The sequence below is a fragment of the Rattus rattus genome, chromosome 3, assembly GCF_011064425.1.
Source record: "Rattus rattus isolate New Zealand chromosome 3, Rrattus_CSIRO_v1, whole genome shotgun sequence".
Taxonomy (NCBI): domain Eukaryota; kingdom Metazoa; phylum Chordata; class Mammalia; order Rodentia; family Muridae; genus Rattus; species Rattus rattus.
In genome coordinates this window covers 158,135,338-158,154,348 of record NC_046156.1, presented here as the reverse complement: position 1 = coordinate 158,154,348, position 19,011 = coordinate 158,135,338, and the positions used below count along the sequence as shown (strand labels likewise).

Genomic DNA, 19,011 nt, shown 5'->3' with positions numbered 1-19,011 from the left:
TGTGAAGGAACGCAGCCCTCCACAAAGGGCTGTTTTATTCTGCAAGGATGTACATATCCCTCAAGTGACCATGAGAAGCTTACTAATGAATCAAGCATTTGTATGTACAGCATTTTCTCCTCTCCTTGACATCAAGGCTCCATTGTAACCTGTCAAGTCAGAAACTAGATACTTGGGAGCTCCCAATTCTCAATGTGATTTCCAATCCCAACTATACTTGCCACTACTCTCCAATAGAATCTCTGTCCTGTATATCCTAGGCTGGTCTCAAATTCATTACATTCTTGCCTCAACCTCTGCTGTTCTAGGATTGCAGATACCTTTCATTTCACTGATAGATGGAGTACAGTGTAAGGAATTGAAAGGGCATGTTTGTGGCATGGTAAAGTCTGGAGAACATGTGCCAGCACTGCCTCCTGGTTGAGGTATTCATTTCTTCATGAAACTGGTGGTTATGGACCTCAGGAACTGTAATAGGGACTAAGGATGTAGATCAATAGGGGTTGGGGATTTGGCTCAGTGGTAGAGCGCTTGCCTAGCAAGCGCAAGGCCCTGGGTTCGGTCCCCAGCTCCGAAAAAAAAAAAGAAAAAAAAAGGATGTAGATCAATAAGAGACCCTAGGTTTGTTCCCAAAACATCAAGAAAGTTAATACAATTCTGCAAGAGTCCCATGATTCTCAGCATTTGGAAGTCGAAGGGATTGGTAGATCAAGATCAGCTTGGGCTGCATGAGAGTCAATTTCAAAAAATTAGAGCAGAAGCTAGAGAGATGGTTCAGTAGTTAACACTGGTTCTTTTGGAAGACTCAGGTTCCATTCGTAGCCCCCATATCAAGTGGCTTACAACTGCCTGTAACTCCAGTTCTGGAGGGAATTTGATGCCCTCTGGCCTGTGCAGCCACCTGCGTCAACACGGTTCACATATCCCACCCAGCAGAGCAAACCTCCTCCATACCGTGACCCAGAGTGTAGTAAAAGGGACAATTAACAGCAACCAGGAGACTATTGACATCTGTTTAAGCCAGAGCTTTTCCCGTTGCGGGCCACTCTATAAAGATATAGCTTAAGTTATAGCCTAAATTTTCTCCGATTACCGCCCTTGGCTCGGTGCTGGGTCGACCCCAAGGCACTAGGCATACTAGGTAAGCGTTCTACCACTGAGCATATTTCCATATATCCATACCTACCCAAAGGCTTGGATTCGCTCCCGTGGGTTGGTCAAAAGTCCTAACTAGAAGCCTAGAAAAGGAACGCAGCACGGTAGCTACGGCAACCCGCTGCCCGTGAGAAGCAGAAGGTGGGACTCTGGGAGGAAGGGGCGGGACGGAGAGGGTAGGTACTTCCGGGAGTCAATTTCGTGGCGGGAAGAACTGCTGCGGTGTTTTCTGTAGAGATCAAGGCTGCGGCCTCTGCGATGGAGCCGCTGCGCGAGAGGCCTGTGGCCGGGGCTGAGGCCTGCGGACCCCGCTCCTCTCCGCAGGCCTCGGAGGAGCGGATCATGGACCGCATCAGCCTGCTGCTCAGGTGCGCCCGGCGGGCATCCGCCCTCACTCTGGGAGGCCCTGGGTTCGAATTCAGTCTAACTGGCTGACTCTTTGGCCCCAAGCCTTGCGGCACCATCAGTTTAACCGCCGTAGGCCAGTCAGTGGGGACGAGAGCCGCAAAGGATACTCTCGGCGCAGACAGGCTAGTGGGCTGAGGCGGGACATTCTGTGGGAGTGCGCAGCGCATTGCCCCTTCCCTAGCCAGGCTTGCGACCTGTCTGTCCTCCGTCCTGTCTTACCACTGTGGTCCCGGCGGGCAAGTTACAGGAGGGAGAGGGAACACATCCCACCTTTAGGACTAAGATCCTTTGCTGTCTAGAAGCTTCCTTTGTTTATCATTCTGCTAGGACAATGATGCTCTCCAGTCAGCAGTTTTTAGGGAAAATTTGGTGTCAAGGAACACCAAAGTCTAAGGCCTGGACCAAATCTTCTCTACTGCCTGTGGTGAATTCTTCCAGCTAAGAAATGGAGCGTCTGGTGTATGCTTAGTAAGCGCCATACAGCTCAGGTACAGCATAGTTTTTCCGTATTTAAATAGGGATAGGAACCAAAAATATTTTGTAATACATGAATTACAAATGTTAGTGTTCATAAAGTTTACTGGGACACAGGTACTTCTGCTACAGGGCAGAGTTAAATAGTTAAAACAGATTATATGACTCCCAAATCCTAAATTATTTGCTCTCTGGTTCTTTGCAGGGAAAAAAAAAAACAGTTTGTTTGTTTGTTTGTTTTGAAGACCTTTAAAACTCATAACAAAGAGACTTGTTTTAATTTTTTTTTTTTTTTGTTCTTTTTTTTTTTTTCGGAGCTGGGGACCGAACCCAGGGCCTTGCGCTTCCTAGGCAAGCGCTCTACCACTGAGCTAAATCCCTAACCCTTGTTTTGAATTTTTGAGACAGGGGCTTGTTGTGTAACCCTGGTAGGCTATAACTATGTGTGTCAGGCTAACCTTGAACTTGTAGCAGTCCTCCGGCTTTTGCCTTCAGGGTGCTAGAATTATAGTCATTAAGAACCATGCCCAGCCATACACAGACATGTTTATCTATAAACACAACAACTTCATCCCATTTCAGCCAAAGAACAAAGCCGAGAATCTCCAATTCTCCTGTAATCTGTAATAACTTGTCAGGGATGGGGATTGGTTTTGGCAGTAGTAATGATTGAATCTAGGGCTCAACCATCTTAGGTGAGCACTTTTTTTTTTTTTTCCCTTTGGTTTTTTTTTTTCGGGGCTGGGGACCGAACCCAGGGCCTTGTGCTTCCTAGGCAAGCGCTCTACCACTGGGCTAAATCCCCAACCCCAGGTGAGCACTCTTAAGACTGAGTGCCTTTTCACACAGCATGTAACAGCCCTTTTTGACTTTTTATCTTGATCTTGAATTTGATAAGTTGCCAAGACTGGTTTCCGAACTTACTGTGAAGTCCTGGCAGGCCTTCACTGACCTTTCTGTCCTTCCTCAGCCTTCCCAGTGACCAGGATGGCTAGCCCAGAGTGTTAAGTTGTTGTTTTCATTTGGAATTGTGTCATTGAAAGAACAAGATAGCCAGACAGTGGTGGTGCACTCCCTTTAATTCTGTCACTTAGGAGGCAAAGGCAGGAGGATCTCGAGTTCAGGGCCAGCCTGGTCAGGAGGATCAACAGAGTTAACTAACCTGGACCCTTGGTGGCTCCTGGAGACTGAATCACCAACCAGATAGGGAGATCAGGCTAGACCTAGGCCCCTGCTCATATATATGTAGTAGATGAGGAGCGTGGTGGGTCCCCCAAACAAGTGGAGCAGGGGCTGTCCCTAACCTACCTGCCAGGGCTACATAGTGAAACCCTATCTTGAAAAAAAAAAAAAAAAAAGAACTTGATTTTGCGTAAGCTTTCATAATCTGTCAGGTGTTTCTTAGCTGTCCATATGGGTCTCCAAAGACAAACTCAGGACTACGTAACAAACACTAGAAGCTGTACCATCTTTCCCAACTTCTTTCTATATTTTCGTTTGATTTTGGATTAGGAATAATAGAACTGAAGAAAACAAACTACCAAACATTAATTACTTAGCTGGTCACAGATTTTTTTTTTTTTTTGGTTCTTTTTTCAAAAAATTTTTTCTACCACTGAGCTAAATTTACTGAAATGTTTGTTAATATTTTACCATTTTTAATTTTTTAAGATGTATTTTTGACGCTGGGTAGGAGAGGTGCATACCTTAAAAACCCCAGGACTCAGGAGGCAGGAGTAGAAAGATATCTATTTGTTTGAGGCCAGCCTGATCTACAGAGTGAGTTCCAGACCAGTCGGGGCTACATAGAGAAACCCTGTCTGAAATAAAAAGTATTTTCATTATCCTTAGTGGGGGATCGGTCAGTCTGTCTGTCTGTGTCTGTGTACATGCAAGGGTATGCCCTTGGAGGAGAGAGAAGACAAATTCCTCCTGGAGCTGGAGTTAACAGATGATTGTGAACGGCTATTTTTGGTGCTGGGAGCCAAAGTCCCCTTACAAGAGCAGTACCCTCTCAATGGCCCAGCCACCTTCATTCCCTCCTGAAAGCATTACAATGTGTGTGTAAAGCTGGGAGAGTTTGGGGGCATCATCACTTTGTGCTACCCCCGTGGAGATGTCCTCATTAACCACATTTCGATCTGGCTGATGAATGTGTAAGAATTATTTCTTTTATTTCACGTATTGAATGATGATTGTAGCCACCGTCCATAAATACTTTTCCTGTCTGCCCTTTCTCCGTTCTCAGGCTGAGAGCACAGACAAAACAACAGCTCTTGGAGTATAAGTCCGTGATCGACGCAAGTAAGTCCCTCAGTTTCAGATCGGCTTTGCAAGTTTGCTGATGAATGCTCTTTGTTTTAAACACTTTTTATTTCATGTGTATGTGCTTGGCCTGCTGCTTGTCTGTACTCATGAAGCCAAAGAGTATATTAGGTCCCCTGGAACTGGAGTCAAAGAGGTTATAAGCTATCATCTGGGTGCTCTACAACCGCTAACCCCTGAGCCATCTCCAGCCCCTAGGTGAATGGTTCTCTAACTGAGTCTGTTCTACTGCTGTGAACAGGCACCATGACCAAGGCAACTATTATAAAGGACAACATATATGTGGGGCTGGCTTATAGGTACAGAGGTTCAGTCCACTATCATCAAAGCAGGAGCATGGCAACATTCAGGCAGGCATGGCGCAGGAGGAGCTGAGAGGTCTACATCTTCATTTGAAGGCGGCTAGTGGAAGACTGACTTCCAGACAGCTAGGATGAGTGTCTTATAGCCCATACCCACACCTACTCCAATAGGGCCACACCTCATAATAGTGCCATTCCCTGGGCTGAGCATATACAAACCATCACAATGGTATTCTTGGGAAAGAAAATCAGCTTTACAGGAAGTGGTTTTTCTCGGGCATGGTGACTCATGCCTTTAATTCCCGCACTGGAGAGGTAGACAGAGTCCGATCTCCACTAAGTTTGAGGCCAGCCTGATTTCCATATTGAGTTTCAAGCTAGCCAGGACTATACAATGAGACCCCATCTGGAGGAAAAAAAAAAAAGTTGTGTGCATTCTGTGTAGCAAAACAGGTAAACAGGCGTGCACGATAATTATGAAGTGTGGTAAGGTGGCAACAAGATTGCACGGCTGGTTCAGGTGAGTGCCTACAGCCTGGTGCCCTGAGTTCAGTGCCTAGATCACACTGACTCTAGAAGAGAGAACTGGCCTGACAAATTGTCCTGTGACCGCCACATGTGCTTCCCGATATGCATACACACTCACACACTCGTGTGCACATGAGCGCACACACAGACAAATATTTAATAAAACTGTTACTGACTTAAAAAAAAAACTTTTTTACTTGTAGATGAAGAAAAAACTCCAGAACAGATCATGCAAGAAAAACAAATTGAAGTGTATGTCATATTTTAATCTTTTATTTGTGGCTTTTACTAAGATTTAGTTATATGAGCCGTGTCTTGGGGCTGTCTTTCTTTTCCTTTAGGATTCTAAATAAGTCAGGCCTAAGTTGGGAGCTTGGAGATTTGCAGTGGAGTAGTATTTGGTGCTAGGGGGTGGTGGCTTCTTTGCTGTGTGGTATGCCTTACATGGTCTAGACGCTTAGTGAGGAAGCTCAGCTCCCCAGCCCTGTAGACAGGCTCCTGTGTGGTGGGCCCTCGTTTTCTTCTGTTCTAATAAAGGTGTTCAACTTCCTCCCCAAGGGTTACTTTGTACACAGTTCAGTAACCACTTTGACATTGCTGAAGTTCGTTCATGTTTCTTTAATAGTAAAATTGAAGACCTGGAGAATGAAATAGAAGATGTAAAAAGTAATTTTGAAGTGAAAAGTCTCGCACTGAGCAGGTAATTTTTACTTTAGTATTAACATCGGGATGGGTGCAAGCCTGAGGGAAGGTCGGGGGTGAAGGGTTTAAACTAAACTGAATTAAAGGATGATTAGAAGCCAAGCACAGTGACAAAAGCCTATGACCCCAGCACTCACAAGGCTGAAGCTGGAGGGCCAAAGCCAGCCCTAGCTACACAGGGAAAACCTGTGTTAAATGGGGTGCGGGGGTGGGGGGGAGCTGGGAGTGGTTGCTGTGCCATATCTTTAATCCCAGCACTCTGAATACAAAGGCAGGGAGATCTTTTTGAGTCCAAGGTCAGCCTGGTCTACATAGCAAGTTCTAGGACTGCTATGTCTAAGTAGTGAGGAGTGGCAAGAAAAGGAGAGAGGGAGAACAAGAAAAGATGGTTAGGGGGTTGGGGATTTAGCTCAGTGGTAGGGCGCTTGCCTAGCAAGCACAAGGCCCTGGGTTCGGTCCCCAGCTCAGAAAAAAAGAACCAAAAAAAAAAAAAAAAGAAAGAAAGAAAAGATGGTTAGGCAGTGTTCCAGAGTCTTGGAGAGAAGTTGCATTACTCATTAGCATCTTCCTTTGAGGAAGGTCTGTAAGAGAGGTGCTAAGGACCCTTCATGAAGCTCATGGACAAGTTTCTAACACAGCGGCATTTAAAAGTGCAACACAGATAAGTTTGTTTCAGTAACTGTTGATACTTAGAAGAGTTGTCATAAAGTTGGTTTGGTTTGGCTTGATGGCCAGATGCCTAGAAATTGGTATGTGGTTCAGATTGACCTAAAGCTCCTGCCTCGGCCACCTAGGTTCTGGGACGACCGGAGAAGCCACTTCCCTTGTTAGGAACTTTAAAAGGTTTTTAGTTACTGGCTTTGCACTTGTGTTGTTGTGTTGTGTTTTGTGCTGTTTTGTGTTGTGTTTTGTACTGTTTTGTGTTGTGTTGTGATCTGTGCTGTGCTGTGCTTTGTTTAGAGATAAGGGCCTAGGCCTGGAGTTCATGGAGCTTCTTTGCTCCTCCCAAGTTCTGAGATGGCAGGCATACTGAGTATGTCTAGTTCTACGTTGGTATTTTCAGGTGTATTTGAACAGACGTGTGAATACAAATACAATATCATAAGCTCTGTAAGTACTGGTGTCCATGCACTGTGCAGGAATTTTCTTCAATGACAAGCTACATATATGAAAGTGGCGCTATCAAATTCTATCGCCTCGTGACGCTGTGGCCACCTTCCTTTGTGTACCCTGTACAGTATTCTCATGGTGATGAAACTGCAGACAATGAATAGCTTGGAGTGTGTCTATGGTGAACGATGCTTATTAACAGACAAGCATGACCGTTAAAGGTTGTGATTTCATAACCCCAAATGAAGGACTCTTAGAATTCCTACCTTGTGGGTTTGACCTTTCCAGATTACCTTAAGTTCTAAATTTAATTTTTATATTCATTTAAAAACCAGCTGAAGCAGCCTGGGGAGGTGGTCTGGCAGGTGAAGGTACTGGATAACATATCTGATGACCTGAGCTTGATCTGTAGAACCAACATGGTTGACAGAGAACCAGCTCCCACAGGTTTTTCTGTATCCTCTTCACCTACGCATTCTGACATGTGCACAAGCGAGCACACACACACACACACGCATTCATATATACACGTATGTACACACATGTACATATATACACACAAAAGAACACAGTAATTAAAGCTATCTTAACTAGTTATATAGAGAGGAAAGCAAGAAATAACTCTGCTACTACTGTAGACTTAATTGTCCAATTCTGCTTGTCCTCCAACTCTAGATCCTCCTGCCTCAGACTCGGGAATGGCAGGAGCTATAGGCGTATACCCACTGTGCCTACCTGTTCCTTGTGTTTCTGTGTGTGTTGGAGACAGCCCAGTGCCTTGCACAAGCACACTGTGCCTGCTTAAAGTACTGTGCTTCAGCAGTTCACGGGAAAGTACGTACGTGGACAGAGGTAGAGGCAGGAGGACAGAAATTCAGGGTCATCCTCAGCTACAGAAGAGTTTGAGGCTAGCCTAGGCTACATGACCTTCCAGAATCTTAGGGGAAGATGTAAAGCTTCCATCTGTGTTGCTGGCATCCTCGGCAGGCCCGCGCTGAGGTCTGTAAGGCCTCGCTGTTCCCCAACTCTACCACAGTGAACAGCTGAGGATAGATTCCAGTCCACGCCTCAGCCTGGCCACACACAGCCACAGGCCACAGCCTCTTCCCTGTTCTCTTTTGTTTCTTGTGTAGAGTATGTCCTGGGGTTGGAGTGATCTCTGGCCAAGAGCTCATACTCTCTTATGGAGGAGCTGAGTTCAAGCCCAGCCTGGCAGCTCACTGCTGCCTGTAACTCCAGCTCCAGTGGCTCTCACACCCTTGTCCTTCTCGCCCACATGCAGATATATACATTACACATAAATACATAGTAATAAAAATATACTTTTTTTTTTTTTGGAGCTGGGGACCAAACCCAGGGCCTTATGCTTGCTAGGCAAGCGCTCTACCACTGAGCTAAATCCCCAACCCCTAAAAAATATACTTCTTAAAAAGTGTGTTTCTCGGGGTTTATGGATGGGAAAGGGGATAACATTTGAAGTGTAAATTTAAAAAAAATCCAATAAAAAAGTGTATTTCTCATACCATGTTTTTAAAACACTGTTTTGTGTGTATCTGAAGGGAAATGAACCTTTTCTTTCTTTAGGATGAAACTTTCAGCTGCCCTTCAGAATACCTTGGAGAACATGGGCCCTGAGAGTAGGTATGGCTGTTTCTCCTGGATGTGAAACAATAGGAACAGTAAGGGATGCATGCAAGCTGACTTCAGACGTGACTCCTGTAGAGCTTGTCATGGCCCAGGGGTGGTGGGGACGCCTTTAATCCCAGAGCTGGGAGGCAGAGGAAGGCAGAGCTCTTGAGTTCGAAGCCCTCCTGATGGGTATAGTGAGTGCCAGGACAGCCAGGGTTCTGTAGAAAGAAACATGCTATCTCATAAAACTTTAAATAAAAAAGTGCACGAGTGTGTGTGTGTGTGTGTGTGTGTGTGTGTGTGTGTGTGTGTGTGTGTGTGTGTGTGTCAGGACAGCTTGAAGGAGTTCGTTTCTCCTGCCATACTGGCCCTGGGAATTGAACTCAGATCCTCCAGTAACAACTTAATGAAATAGAAGGGCACCCCTTGGCTTTTCATTGGTAGAAATGAGCTTGTTTTACCTGCCTGGGCTACAGAGTGAGTTCAAGGATAGCCTAAACAGCTTAAAAAGAGCCTGTGACTAAATGAAAAGTTTGTTTTTTGTTTTTGTTTTTTTTTTAATTTATTTTATATACACTGTAGCTGTCTTCAGACACACCATAAGAGGGCATTGGATACCATTACAGATGGTTGTGAGCCACCCAGTGGTTGCTGGGAATTGAACTCGAGGCCTCTGGAAGAACAGTCAGTGCTCTTAATGACTGAGCCATCTCTCCAGCTCAGATGAAAGGTTAAAAAAGAAAAGAAAAGGTCTGGGACGTCGCTGTAACTCAGTGCTGGATGTCTTATGACCTGTGAGATGTATGGCATGTGAGGTCAGTCCCAGTATGAAAAAGATGGGAAGGAGTCGAAGGAAGGAAGGTAGGTGCTGGTTCTGCTTACAGACTTTGTCAGGTAGTATAAGTAAAAGCGCTGGAAATTATAAGAGTCCTACCTCAGGCCACACCTGTGATCTCTCTTCCCAAAACTCTAAAAATTTTGTGATATATTATCCTCTTTCATCAGCACCAGACAAGTTCTGAGATGGATCTGGGCACCTCTCCCATCGTGGTGTCCTCGTTCGGGCTGATTTGTAATCCCTTGATATTACTGCTGGCTCAGATTACAGATCCTGAACTCTGAAATTCTTAGGTCAGGTGACAGTACATGCCTTAATCTCTAGGGAGGCAGAGGAGGCAGATCTCTGTGATTTTGAGGTTACCTGTCTCAAAAAAATTAAAAGCAAACGTTTTTAAACATTTATACCTTTTGTGTAGGGGTAGGTAGATATTCACAGGAGTCATTTCTCTACCCTATTCAGGTCCCAGGGATGGGACTTGGGTCATTAGGCTTGGCAGCAGGTACCTTTGCTTACTCAGCCTTCTCACAAAACCTTCAGGCAGTTTCATGGTGAGGCTGGAGAGGTGGCTCAGCAGTTAAGATCACTGCTGCTCTTCCACAGGACCCGGGCTCAATCCCTAGCACCCACCTGGTTGCTTACAACTGTCTGTAACACCTATTTCAGGGGACCCGATGTTCTTTTCTGGCCTCTGCACACATTCGATGCACTTACATCCATGCAAGTAAAACACCCATACAAATGAAATAATCTTCTAAAACGCAGTTTCGTGTTAAAGGAGCAAAGTTTAAGATAGACTCACCATATATATGAGTCCCTCCTGAGAGCAAAGAGCTCAGACAGGCCAAGCAGTGTCTGTGGTGTGTTTTGAATAACTCGAATGGGTCGTCACTGGTGTGGACGTCTCCAGCTCCTGGAGTGGCAGTGCCTTACATTCCTGTGTAAGGAAGCCAGAACCCAGTGTAAGCAGTAAAGCAGTCACTTGAGCCGTCCCTGGCTCTAGCGAAGCACTGAGCGGCAGGCCTGACCTGCTGAAATCAAGTTAGTAGATTTTGGCTGATTGTTGTTGTTGTTTTGTTATGTTTTTTTATTTTGAGACAGGGTCTTTCCATGTAGCCTGGGATGTGCTTGAACTAGTTATGTGGGACAGGGTGGCATCAAACTCAGTCCTCCTGCCTCACCTTCCTGAGAGGGATTTGTGACTTCTGCCACTATGCCCAGCTTATGCAGTTGGGGATTAAACTAGAGCATGGTCCAAATGTTCATTCTAGGCAGGCACTGCCAACTAAGCAGTCTCCCAGCCCCGAGATTTCCGAGATTTACTGGGTTCTTTATTACTTTGCATGGATGGATGCTCATGGGTGTGTACAGGCAAGTCCACTGTTTCCATGACGTGCCCGCAGAGGCCGGAGAACATCAGACCCTGGGACTGGAGTTACAACTCCACTGTAACGGCGTGTCTGTGTCCTTTGCAGTCTGCTCACTGACGACATGAAGCACATAATGCAGCTACAGAAGTTAATAATGAAGTCCCAGGAGGTAAGCTGCTGCCAGCTGCTTAGGCCATCTTGCTGCCATCTTGCCAAGAGCTGTTGCACAGGATTGAGGTGTCTGGTGGGACTGGGCGACTGCAGATCGATGCCCTCAGTTGTTTTATCATAGACCTTATTTTTTACCAAGGTTACAAATAACGACATAATGTAAGTGGCTGTCTCCGTCCTTTGTGGAAACGGGGTAAAAAGCCAGCTCTAGACCAGGTGTTGCTGTACCTGTGGTCCAGGCACTTAGGAGGCGTAGACGGGATCCGGGAGTTTAGTCGTTCTTGGTTCCGAAGTGGGTTGAAGCTAGCCTGGGCTATTTAAGACACCATCTTAACAAGATAGCTGGGTGTGGTGGAACACACCTTTGCCTCTAATCCCAACGTGCAAAGTTCACTGCCAGCTACATAGTAGACTTTTCAAAATAAAAACCACACAGACAGAAACAAAGATAAGGGAAATTGGAGCCTAAGAAGATTTGACTGTCTGCAACTCAGTGACGTAAGTATTATAAATCTACCATTGAGCGACATCCTTTAATCTGCATTTTAATAACAGGAGTCTAAGGAACTGGAGAAAAAGCTGCTTGATGTCAGAAAGAAGAGACTACGTATGTAGAATATGTTCATGTTTTCTTACAATTGTATGTGTGTGTGCGCAGTGACATCCCACCCTCAGAGCCCTGAAACAGTCAGTACATATAGGGCTGGGAGTTATGTTCCGTGGGTGGAGGCCACGGGCTGATCTGGACTGATTAAACGTGTAGATTGTCTCATTCTTAGATTGAAGTCCTCACAAACGCACTAAGTCAAGGATTCTCGATAATCCATTTCACCTGTCGATCTGAAAACTGTGGGGATCCATACTGCTCTTTTATAAGAAAACTGCGAGAATATATCTATGTGGGAAAACATATAGATATCTAATAATAAAGATACTGTGATTAGAAAAGCAGCCGTCATGCCAGGGAGTGGTGACGCACACCTTTGCCCCCAGTACTCAGGAGATAAGGCAGGCAAATGTCCTAGTTCAAGGCCAACCTGGTTTACAGTGCAAGTCCCAGGGCAACCAGGGCTACACAAACGAAACAAGAAGAAAAGCACAAATCCCCCAAGGGATATTCTTCCGGTGACTATAACACTGAAAGTGACTAAACATTTATAAGAACCAAGGACTGGAGATGTAACTTAGTCGAGTTTACCCAACATACAAGGAAGGGGCTGTACGTTTGGACTGGACATTGTGGCACACACACATGTAATCCCAATACTTGAAAGAGAGAAAGAAAGATTGGAATATTTTTAATGTATGTGATTGCTCTGCTGTATGTACATCTGCATGCCAGAAGACGGCATTGGATCTCATTACAGATGGTCATGAGCCATCATGTAGATGCAGGGAATTGAACTCGGGGCCGGAAGAGTAGCCAGTGCTCCTAACTAATAAGCCATCTCCAACCCCGAGGATCAGGAATTTAAGGCTAACTTGAGCTACATAAGACTCTGTCTCAAAAAAAAAAAAAAAAAAAAAATCAGAAACATCAAAATAAATAACTTCACGAGTAGAATAACCAGGAAATATTTTGTTTTATAGTCTGGTGCATGGTCCCAAATTTGTAAAGTTGCACATGTCTTGAGGTTGGTAAGTCTGAACTCCAGACTAGCTAGGGCTACTTAGAGAGATCTATCTTTAAGGGGGGAAAAAAGCCATACACACAGACACACATATCTTTGTTTTGTCTTTAACCTAACAGAACTAAAACAAGCTTCAAGAAGTAAGCTTTTAGAAATACAAACGGAGAGGAGCAAACAGAAAGAGGATGTGGACAAGATGGAGAATTCTGAAGTGGTAAAGGCCATGAAAGACAAGCTACAGATGGAGATAAAGATCACTACTGTCATTCAACATGCATTCCAGGTGACGCTTATGAATTAGGAGAAGTGGTTGCTGGGCATGGTAGCACATACCTATAATCAGAACCCTTGGGAAAGGAGTTTAAGGCTAGCTTGACTTACATGAGACCCTGCCTCAAAACAGAAACGGGCTGGAGAGTTGGTTTGGTGGTTGGGAGCGCTGGCTACTCCAGAGGACCCAGGTTCAGTTCTCAGTACCAGCATTGCAGTTCACAACTCTGTGCATGTAACTGTAGGCCCAGGGGATCTGAGCTCTTCTAGATTCCCACAGCGATAGGCCTGGTGAGCAAAAGGCATGTAGATGAAGAAACCAAACATATAAAATTAACTTTAAAAAGACAGAAAATTTCTCTGGGTTTTTCTGTATAGTCCAGCTGGCCTTAGAGATCTGCCTGCCTGTGCCTTTATTTTTATACATAACAGCATAATACTTATTCTCTAAAATCTGTCTAAATATTGTAGTGAGCCACTTTTATCAAAATATGACCAAAATTTCCATTAATCATGATCCTTTTCATCTCTTTTGAAAATAAACACTGGCTCAGTGTTGGGAGCTCTGATTGCTCTTCTTAAAGACCTGGGTTCATGGACTGGAGAGATGGCTCAGCAGTTAAGAGCACTGACTGCTCTTCCAGAGGTCCTGAGTTCAGTTCCCAGCACCCACATGGTGGCTCCCAACCATCTGTAATGGGATCTGATGCCCTCTTCTGGTGTGTCTGAAGTCAGCTACAGTGTACTTATAAGTAATAAATAAATCTTTAAAAAAAAAAAAAAAAAAAGGCCCAGGTTTAATCCCCAGCACCAACTGGAAGGCGAGAATGCAACACCCTCACCCAGACTTACATGCAGGCAGAACACCAGTGCCCATGAAATTACAAAAAGAAAACTTATTAGTTATGTTTAAGTTACTGCTTCACCATGAATTGATGAGCACTCAAAGGAGCACCGCAAGGCTAGCCCTGACCTCAGGCAGCAGCGCTTTCCTGCAGTCTTAATGAATAGAAGCTATCGGTGAACAGTAGGGAACTGAGGGTGGAGCACTCTTTCCTCGGGATCATAGTGCTCACTAAGTATCAGATGATGGCAGTGCAAGCTGGGACACAGCTCAGTCGATAGTGTTCATATGGCAGGCACGAGTCCCTGGCTGTGATCCCAGCCCACGTGAACTGTCCACAGTGGCAGACCTCGTAATCCCAGCACTGGAGTACGTAGGGCGGGAAGATCTGAAGTCCAGGGCTATCCTCAGCTGCAGAGTTGGTGCACAGCAAGTTCAGGGCAAGCCTAGGCTACACAGGAACCAAAAAAAAAAAAATCAGGAGAGAATTTGTCAAAGTCTTGTGAAATTAAGTGCTTAGAATTTCTTTTTAATTACAGGGCCTTATTTTGGGGAGTAAAACCAACTGGGCAGAGGATCCTGCACTCAGAGAGATTGTGCTGCAGCTGGAGAAGAATCTCACTACACTGTAATAAGAATCTCGCCTTGGCATTTTAAAATGGGTTTTGTGGCCAGTCTGTCATTCCAGGATCAGAGTTCATGGGAAATGTAAATAGTGTATTTAGAACCTTTCTCTGCTTCAGTGTTTGGATTTCGAGTTGATGCTATGGCACGGAATCTTTTGTTTTAAATGTGCTCAGTAAAGTGACTGGCATACTCTGCAGGAGTGTGAACATCGAGGCCTTGGAAAGAGGCCCCTGCTCATGCCACCACTGAATGTGCACATCTTTGCAGACGTTTTCCTGGCTGTCCCTCAGAATATGCTTATGCATCTGTGCACACTGGCTTGTCGGCCAAAAATTAGAACAGCGTCCGACGGGTAACGTTGTGTTTGTGAAGTAAGGTTCTTACTTTTTTCTCCGTCTTTATTTAGCATGCATTTAACTTTTGTAAATTAAGGAATAAAAAGAATAAACATTACTGTCTTATTAACTAAAAGAGAAAACTTACAGGACTAGAGAGGTGGCTCAGTGGTTAAGAACACTGACTACTCTTCCATAGGACCCAGGTTCAGTTCCCAGCACCCACAGGGCTGCTTACAACCGTCAGTAACGCCAGTTTCAGGGAATCTGACACCCTCTTCTGGCCACAACCAGGCACCAGGCATGCATGTGGAGCACACACATACATGCATGCAAAACACACATAAATATTAAAAAAAAAAAAACTTAAAAATTAAAAATTTCCCTCCAAGTACTACTCATAAGATATCCAAAAACAGAAAATGGAGTCTATAAAAGAGAAATAAGAACCCCAGTCACAGTAGCTCATGAAAGACGTGTATATTTCTGTCTTTGTGAGCTTATATGGTCACTTAGGACTTGAGCTGAGAGAGGAGCTACAGTGTGACGTATGCCAGGTAGGGACTTCTGACAAAAGGCCACCACATGAGAACTACACAAGCAAAATGAACACTGCTTAGGGGAGGTGGGCCAAGCACCAGTCACAGAATAGACTTCTTATAGTTTTTTTAAAAACTTTTATTTCATCATCCTGAGTGAGCTAACCCAATCACAGAAAGACATACATGGTATGCACTCATTGATAAGTGGCTATTAGCCCAAATGCTTGAATTACCCTAGATGCCTAGAACAAATGAAACTCAAGACGGATGATCAAAATGTGAATGCTTCACTCCTTCTTTAAAAGGGAACAAGAATACCCTTGGCAGGGAAGAGAGGCAAAAGATTAAAACAGAGACTGAAGGAACACCCATTCAGAGCCTGCCCACATGTGGCCCATACATATACAGCCACCCAATTAGACAAGATGGATGAAGCAAAGAAGTGCAGAAGTGTAGATCGCTCCTGAGAGACACAGCCAGAATACAGCAAATACAGAGGCGAATGTCAGCAGCAAAACCACTGAACTGAGAACAGGACCCCCATTGAAGGAATCAGAGAAAGAACTGGAAGAGCTTGAAGGGCTCGAGACCCCATATGTACAACAATGCCAAGCAACCAGAGCTTCCAGGGACTAAGCCACTACCTAAAGACTCTACATGGACTGACCCTGGACTCTGACCTCATAGGTAGCAATGAATATCCTAGTAAGAGCACCAGTGGAAGGGGAAGCCCTGGGTCCTGCTAATACTGAACCCCAGTGAACTAGACTGTTGGGGGAGGGCTGCAATGGGGGAGGGTGGGAGGAACACCCATAAGGAAGGGGAGGGGGAGGGGATGTTTGCCCGGAAACCGGGAAAGGGAATAACACTCGAAATGTATATAAAAATATTCAAGTTAATAAAAAAAAAAAAAAAAAACTTTTATTTCATGGGCAGTTGTGGTGCACACCTTTGATCCCAGCACTAGGAGGCAGAGGCAGTCTGATCTACAGAGCAAGTTCAGAATAGCCAGGACTACTCAGAAATCATTTTGAAAAAAAAAAGTGTGCGCGTGCGTGCGTGCGTGCGCGCATGGGCGCATGGGCGCATGGGCGCATGCGTGTTTGTATATTCCATGTATATGCCACAGGCTACAGAGCCCAAAAGAAGGTGTCAGATCCCCTGGAACTGTAGCTTCAGCCGGCTGTGAGCTGTCATGTGCTGGTAACGAGACCTAAATCCTTTGAGAGCAGTCAGTGCTCTTAAGTACTGAGACATCTCTCTAGCCCCAGAAAATGGACTTTTTCTACAGTAGAGGAATTCTAAGTTTCTGAAGCATGTAAGAAAAATGGGCTTTTCCTTTTAAGTTTTTATTGCGGGGTAGTTCTCTGAATTTGAGGCTGACCTGGTCTGCATATCTAGGTAATAGTCCAGCAAGTTGGGATTATATAGTGAGACCCTCTCTCAAAAATAAAAATAAAGTGATTCTTCTCCCATTGAGGCCAGACAAGGCAGCCCAGCTAGTAGAACATATCCCACAGACAGGCAATTGCTTTTGGGAGAGCCCCCATTCCAGTTGTTCGGGACCCATATGGTGGGTCCACATCTGCTACATATGTGCAGGGAGGCCTGGGTCCAGGTCAGCTGACTCTGCTGGTCTTCCTGTGGAGTTCTCATCCCCTTAGGAGCCACAGTCCTTCCTCCTATTCTTCCATACGAGTCCCCAAACTCTATGTACTGTTTGGCTGTGGGTGTCTGTATCTGTCTGAGTCAGCTGCTGAGCCTCAGAATGAGAATCTCCCACAGACAGGGGTTGGGGATTTGGCTCTGGTAGAGCGCCACCTAGGAAGCGCAAGGTCCTGGGTTGGTCCCCAGCCCCAAAAAAAAAAAAAAACCAAAAAAAAAAAAAAAAAAAAAAAAAAAAAAAAGAATCTCACAGACAGTTTTTCACTAGGAGAAAACTACTCTATCTGTACACAAACTAAAGACAACCTAGGCCAGGGACTTACATTGCTGGCAGTTTTCTCTGTAAGAACTTGTTACCTGGCTTCAGACCTCATTCATTGCATCCCTTTTCATAGAGCAGAAGCAGGCACACCAATGGCTAACACTTCCAGTGTCATTATTGGAGAAAATGCTCCAGTAGAAGGGATGTGGTTTAAGAAGGGGCTGGTGGCCAATTCATACACAAGGATAACGGAGAATGCACACTAGAAAACAAACCACCAATCAAAAAGGATCAAGAGCAGAGCAGGCAGTCTGACGGAAGAGGACACCTAGAGCAGGCAGTCTGATGGAGGAGGGCAGCCAGTGCTAGCAGGTTAGTGTGTGAGCAGCTAGCACTAGCAGGACACAAAACTTTGCACTTTTCCCTCTTCAGTAGTCCTCCATCCCCTGACATCACACACTGTTAACCCATTAGCCTGTGGAACTTGCAGCTTAAGCCAGCCACCCCCGTGGTAGCATTTTAAAATGTTAAACTACTCAACACCAATCGTGACTTTTTAATCAATAAACATTAATTTTAAAATAAAAAAAGAGAAAAAGACAAAGAATAAAGTCAAGGACCTATAGTAGGTTGGGTGGGAAAGACCAAGGAACACATTCAGGGTAGAATAAAATACCAATTCAAAGATACTGAAGAATGTTCACGTGGCATGTTATGCAAAGTCAAGGCCTTCAAATGAGTGACCATGGCCACTGACTCAGGATGCCCTGTGACACGTTCCACTGTGACGGCGGTACATGAACCTGTAGTCACAGGACAAAAGACACCATAAATCAGTGCCATTGCCAGATACCTTAGGTGGGATGTCAGGTGGCTGGCAGCTAATGGGAAATCTCTGCAGTTGTGGATTGAGTGTGAAATGTCCTTTGTGACCTCACGTATTTGGACCATGGGCCAACAGCTGGTGGCACTATTTTGGAAAGGTGTGGAATTTTAATATATCTTTTTAATTTAATATGTATGACTATTTTGCCTGCATGTATGTATGTGTCATTGAAGTTCAGGAGGAGTCATCAGAACCCCTGGAACTGGAGTTAGGAGTGGATGTGAACTACCATGGTGGTGCTGGGAAATAAACCCAAGTCTCTATAGTAGCAGTCAGTGCTCACAACCACTGAACCATATCTCCAGCCCAAGCCGGAGCATTTGTCAGGAGATGGAACTTCATGGAGGACCTGAATTTGGGACCAGCCTCGAGGTTTTATGGTCTGCCCCTACTTCCTGCAGCTCTCTGGTTCCTGCCTGCAGATGATATGTTACCAAGTGCCTCACACTCCCTCTGCCAAGTCTTCCTTATGAGCATGAACTATATTCCCTCAACAAACCCTTCCTCATTTCGATTGTTTCTTGTCAGGTATTTGGTCAGAGCAACAAGAAAAGTCACAAACGTGGGTGCTACCTGATGACATGCTCAGCTTTGGGGTTGGTCATTGCTAGTGGTCCAATATAGTTAATTGTTGCATTCCAAAGATTTTACCGAGTAGTTAAAACACATTATTTCAGATAAGAAATGGGTGATAATGGCTGTTAAGAGAGCTATCCAGCTGGAGAGATGGCTCAGCTGTTAAAGGCTAGGCTCACAACCAAAAATATAAGAGGGCTGTCTTAGGGTTTTACTGCTGTAAACAGACACCATGATCAAGGCAACTCTTTTTTTTTCTTTTGTTTTTTGTTTCTTGTCTCAAGCTTATTTGTAAAAACAACATAGGACTGGTCATCTGCAATAGTGTGTAGGTAGGTGTGTCACAGCAGTCCGTCTGTCT

General features: G+C 44.9%; 1 protein-coding gene across 1 annotated transcript; it reads left to right on the top strand.

The window, feature by feature from the left end:
• Positions 1–1,353: 1,353 nt before the first annotated feature.
• Cenph (centromere protein H) lies at positions 1,354–14,855 on the top strand. The gene is made up of 9 exons (XM_032898743.1): positions 1,354–1,523; positions 4,286–4,341; positions 5,396–5,444; positions 5,818–5,892; positions 8,589–8,645; positions 10,947–11,010; positions 11,568–11,619; positions 12,763–12,926; positions 14,297–14,855. Exons 1-9 carry the CDS (start codon positions 1,414–1,416, stop codon positions 14,387–14,389), a joined length of 720 nt encoding a protein of 239 aa, XP_032754634.1. The 5' UTR covers positions 1,354–1,413; the 3' UTR covers positions 14,390–14,855.
• The last annotated feature ends 4,156 nt before the right edge of the window (positions 14,856–19,011 follow it).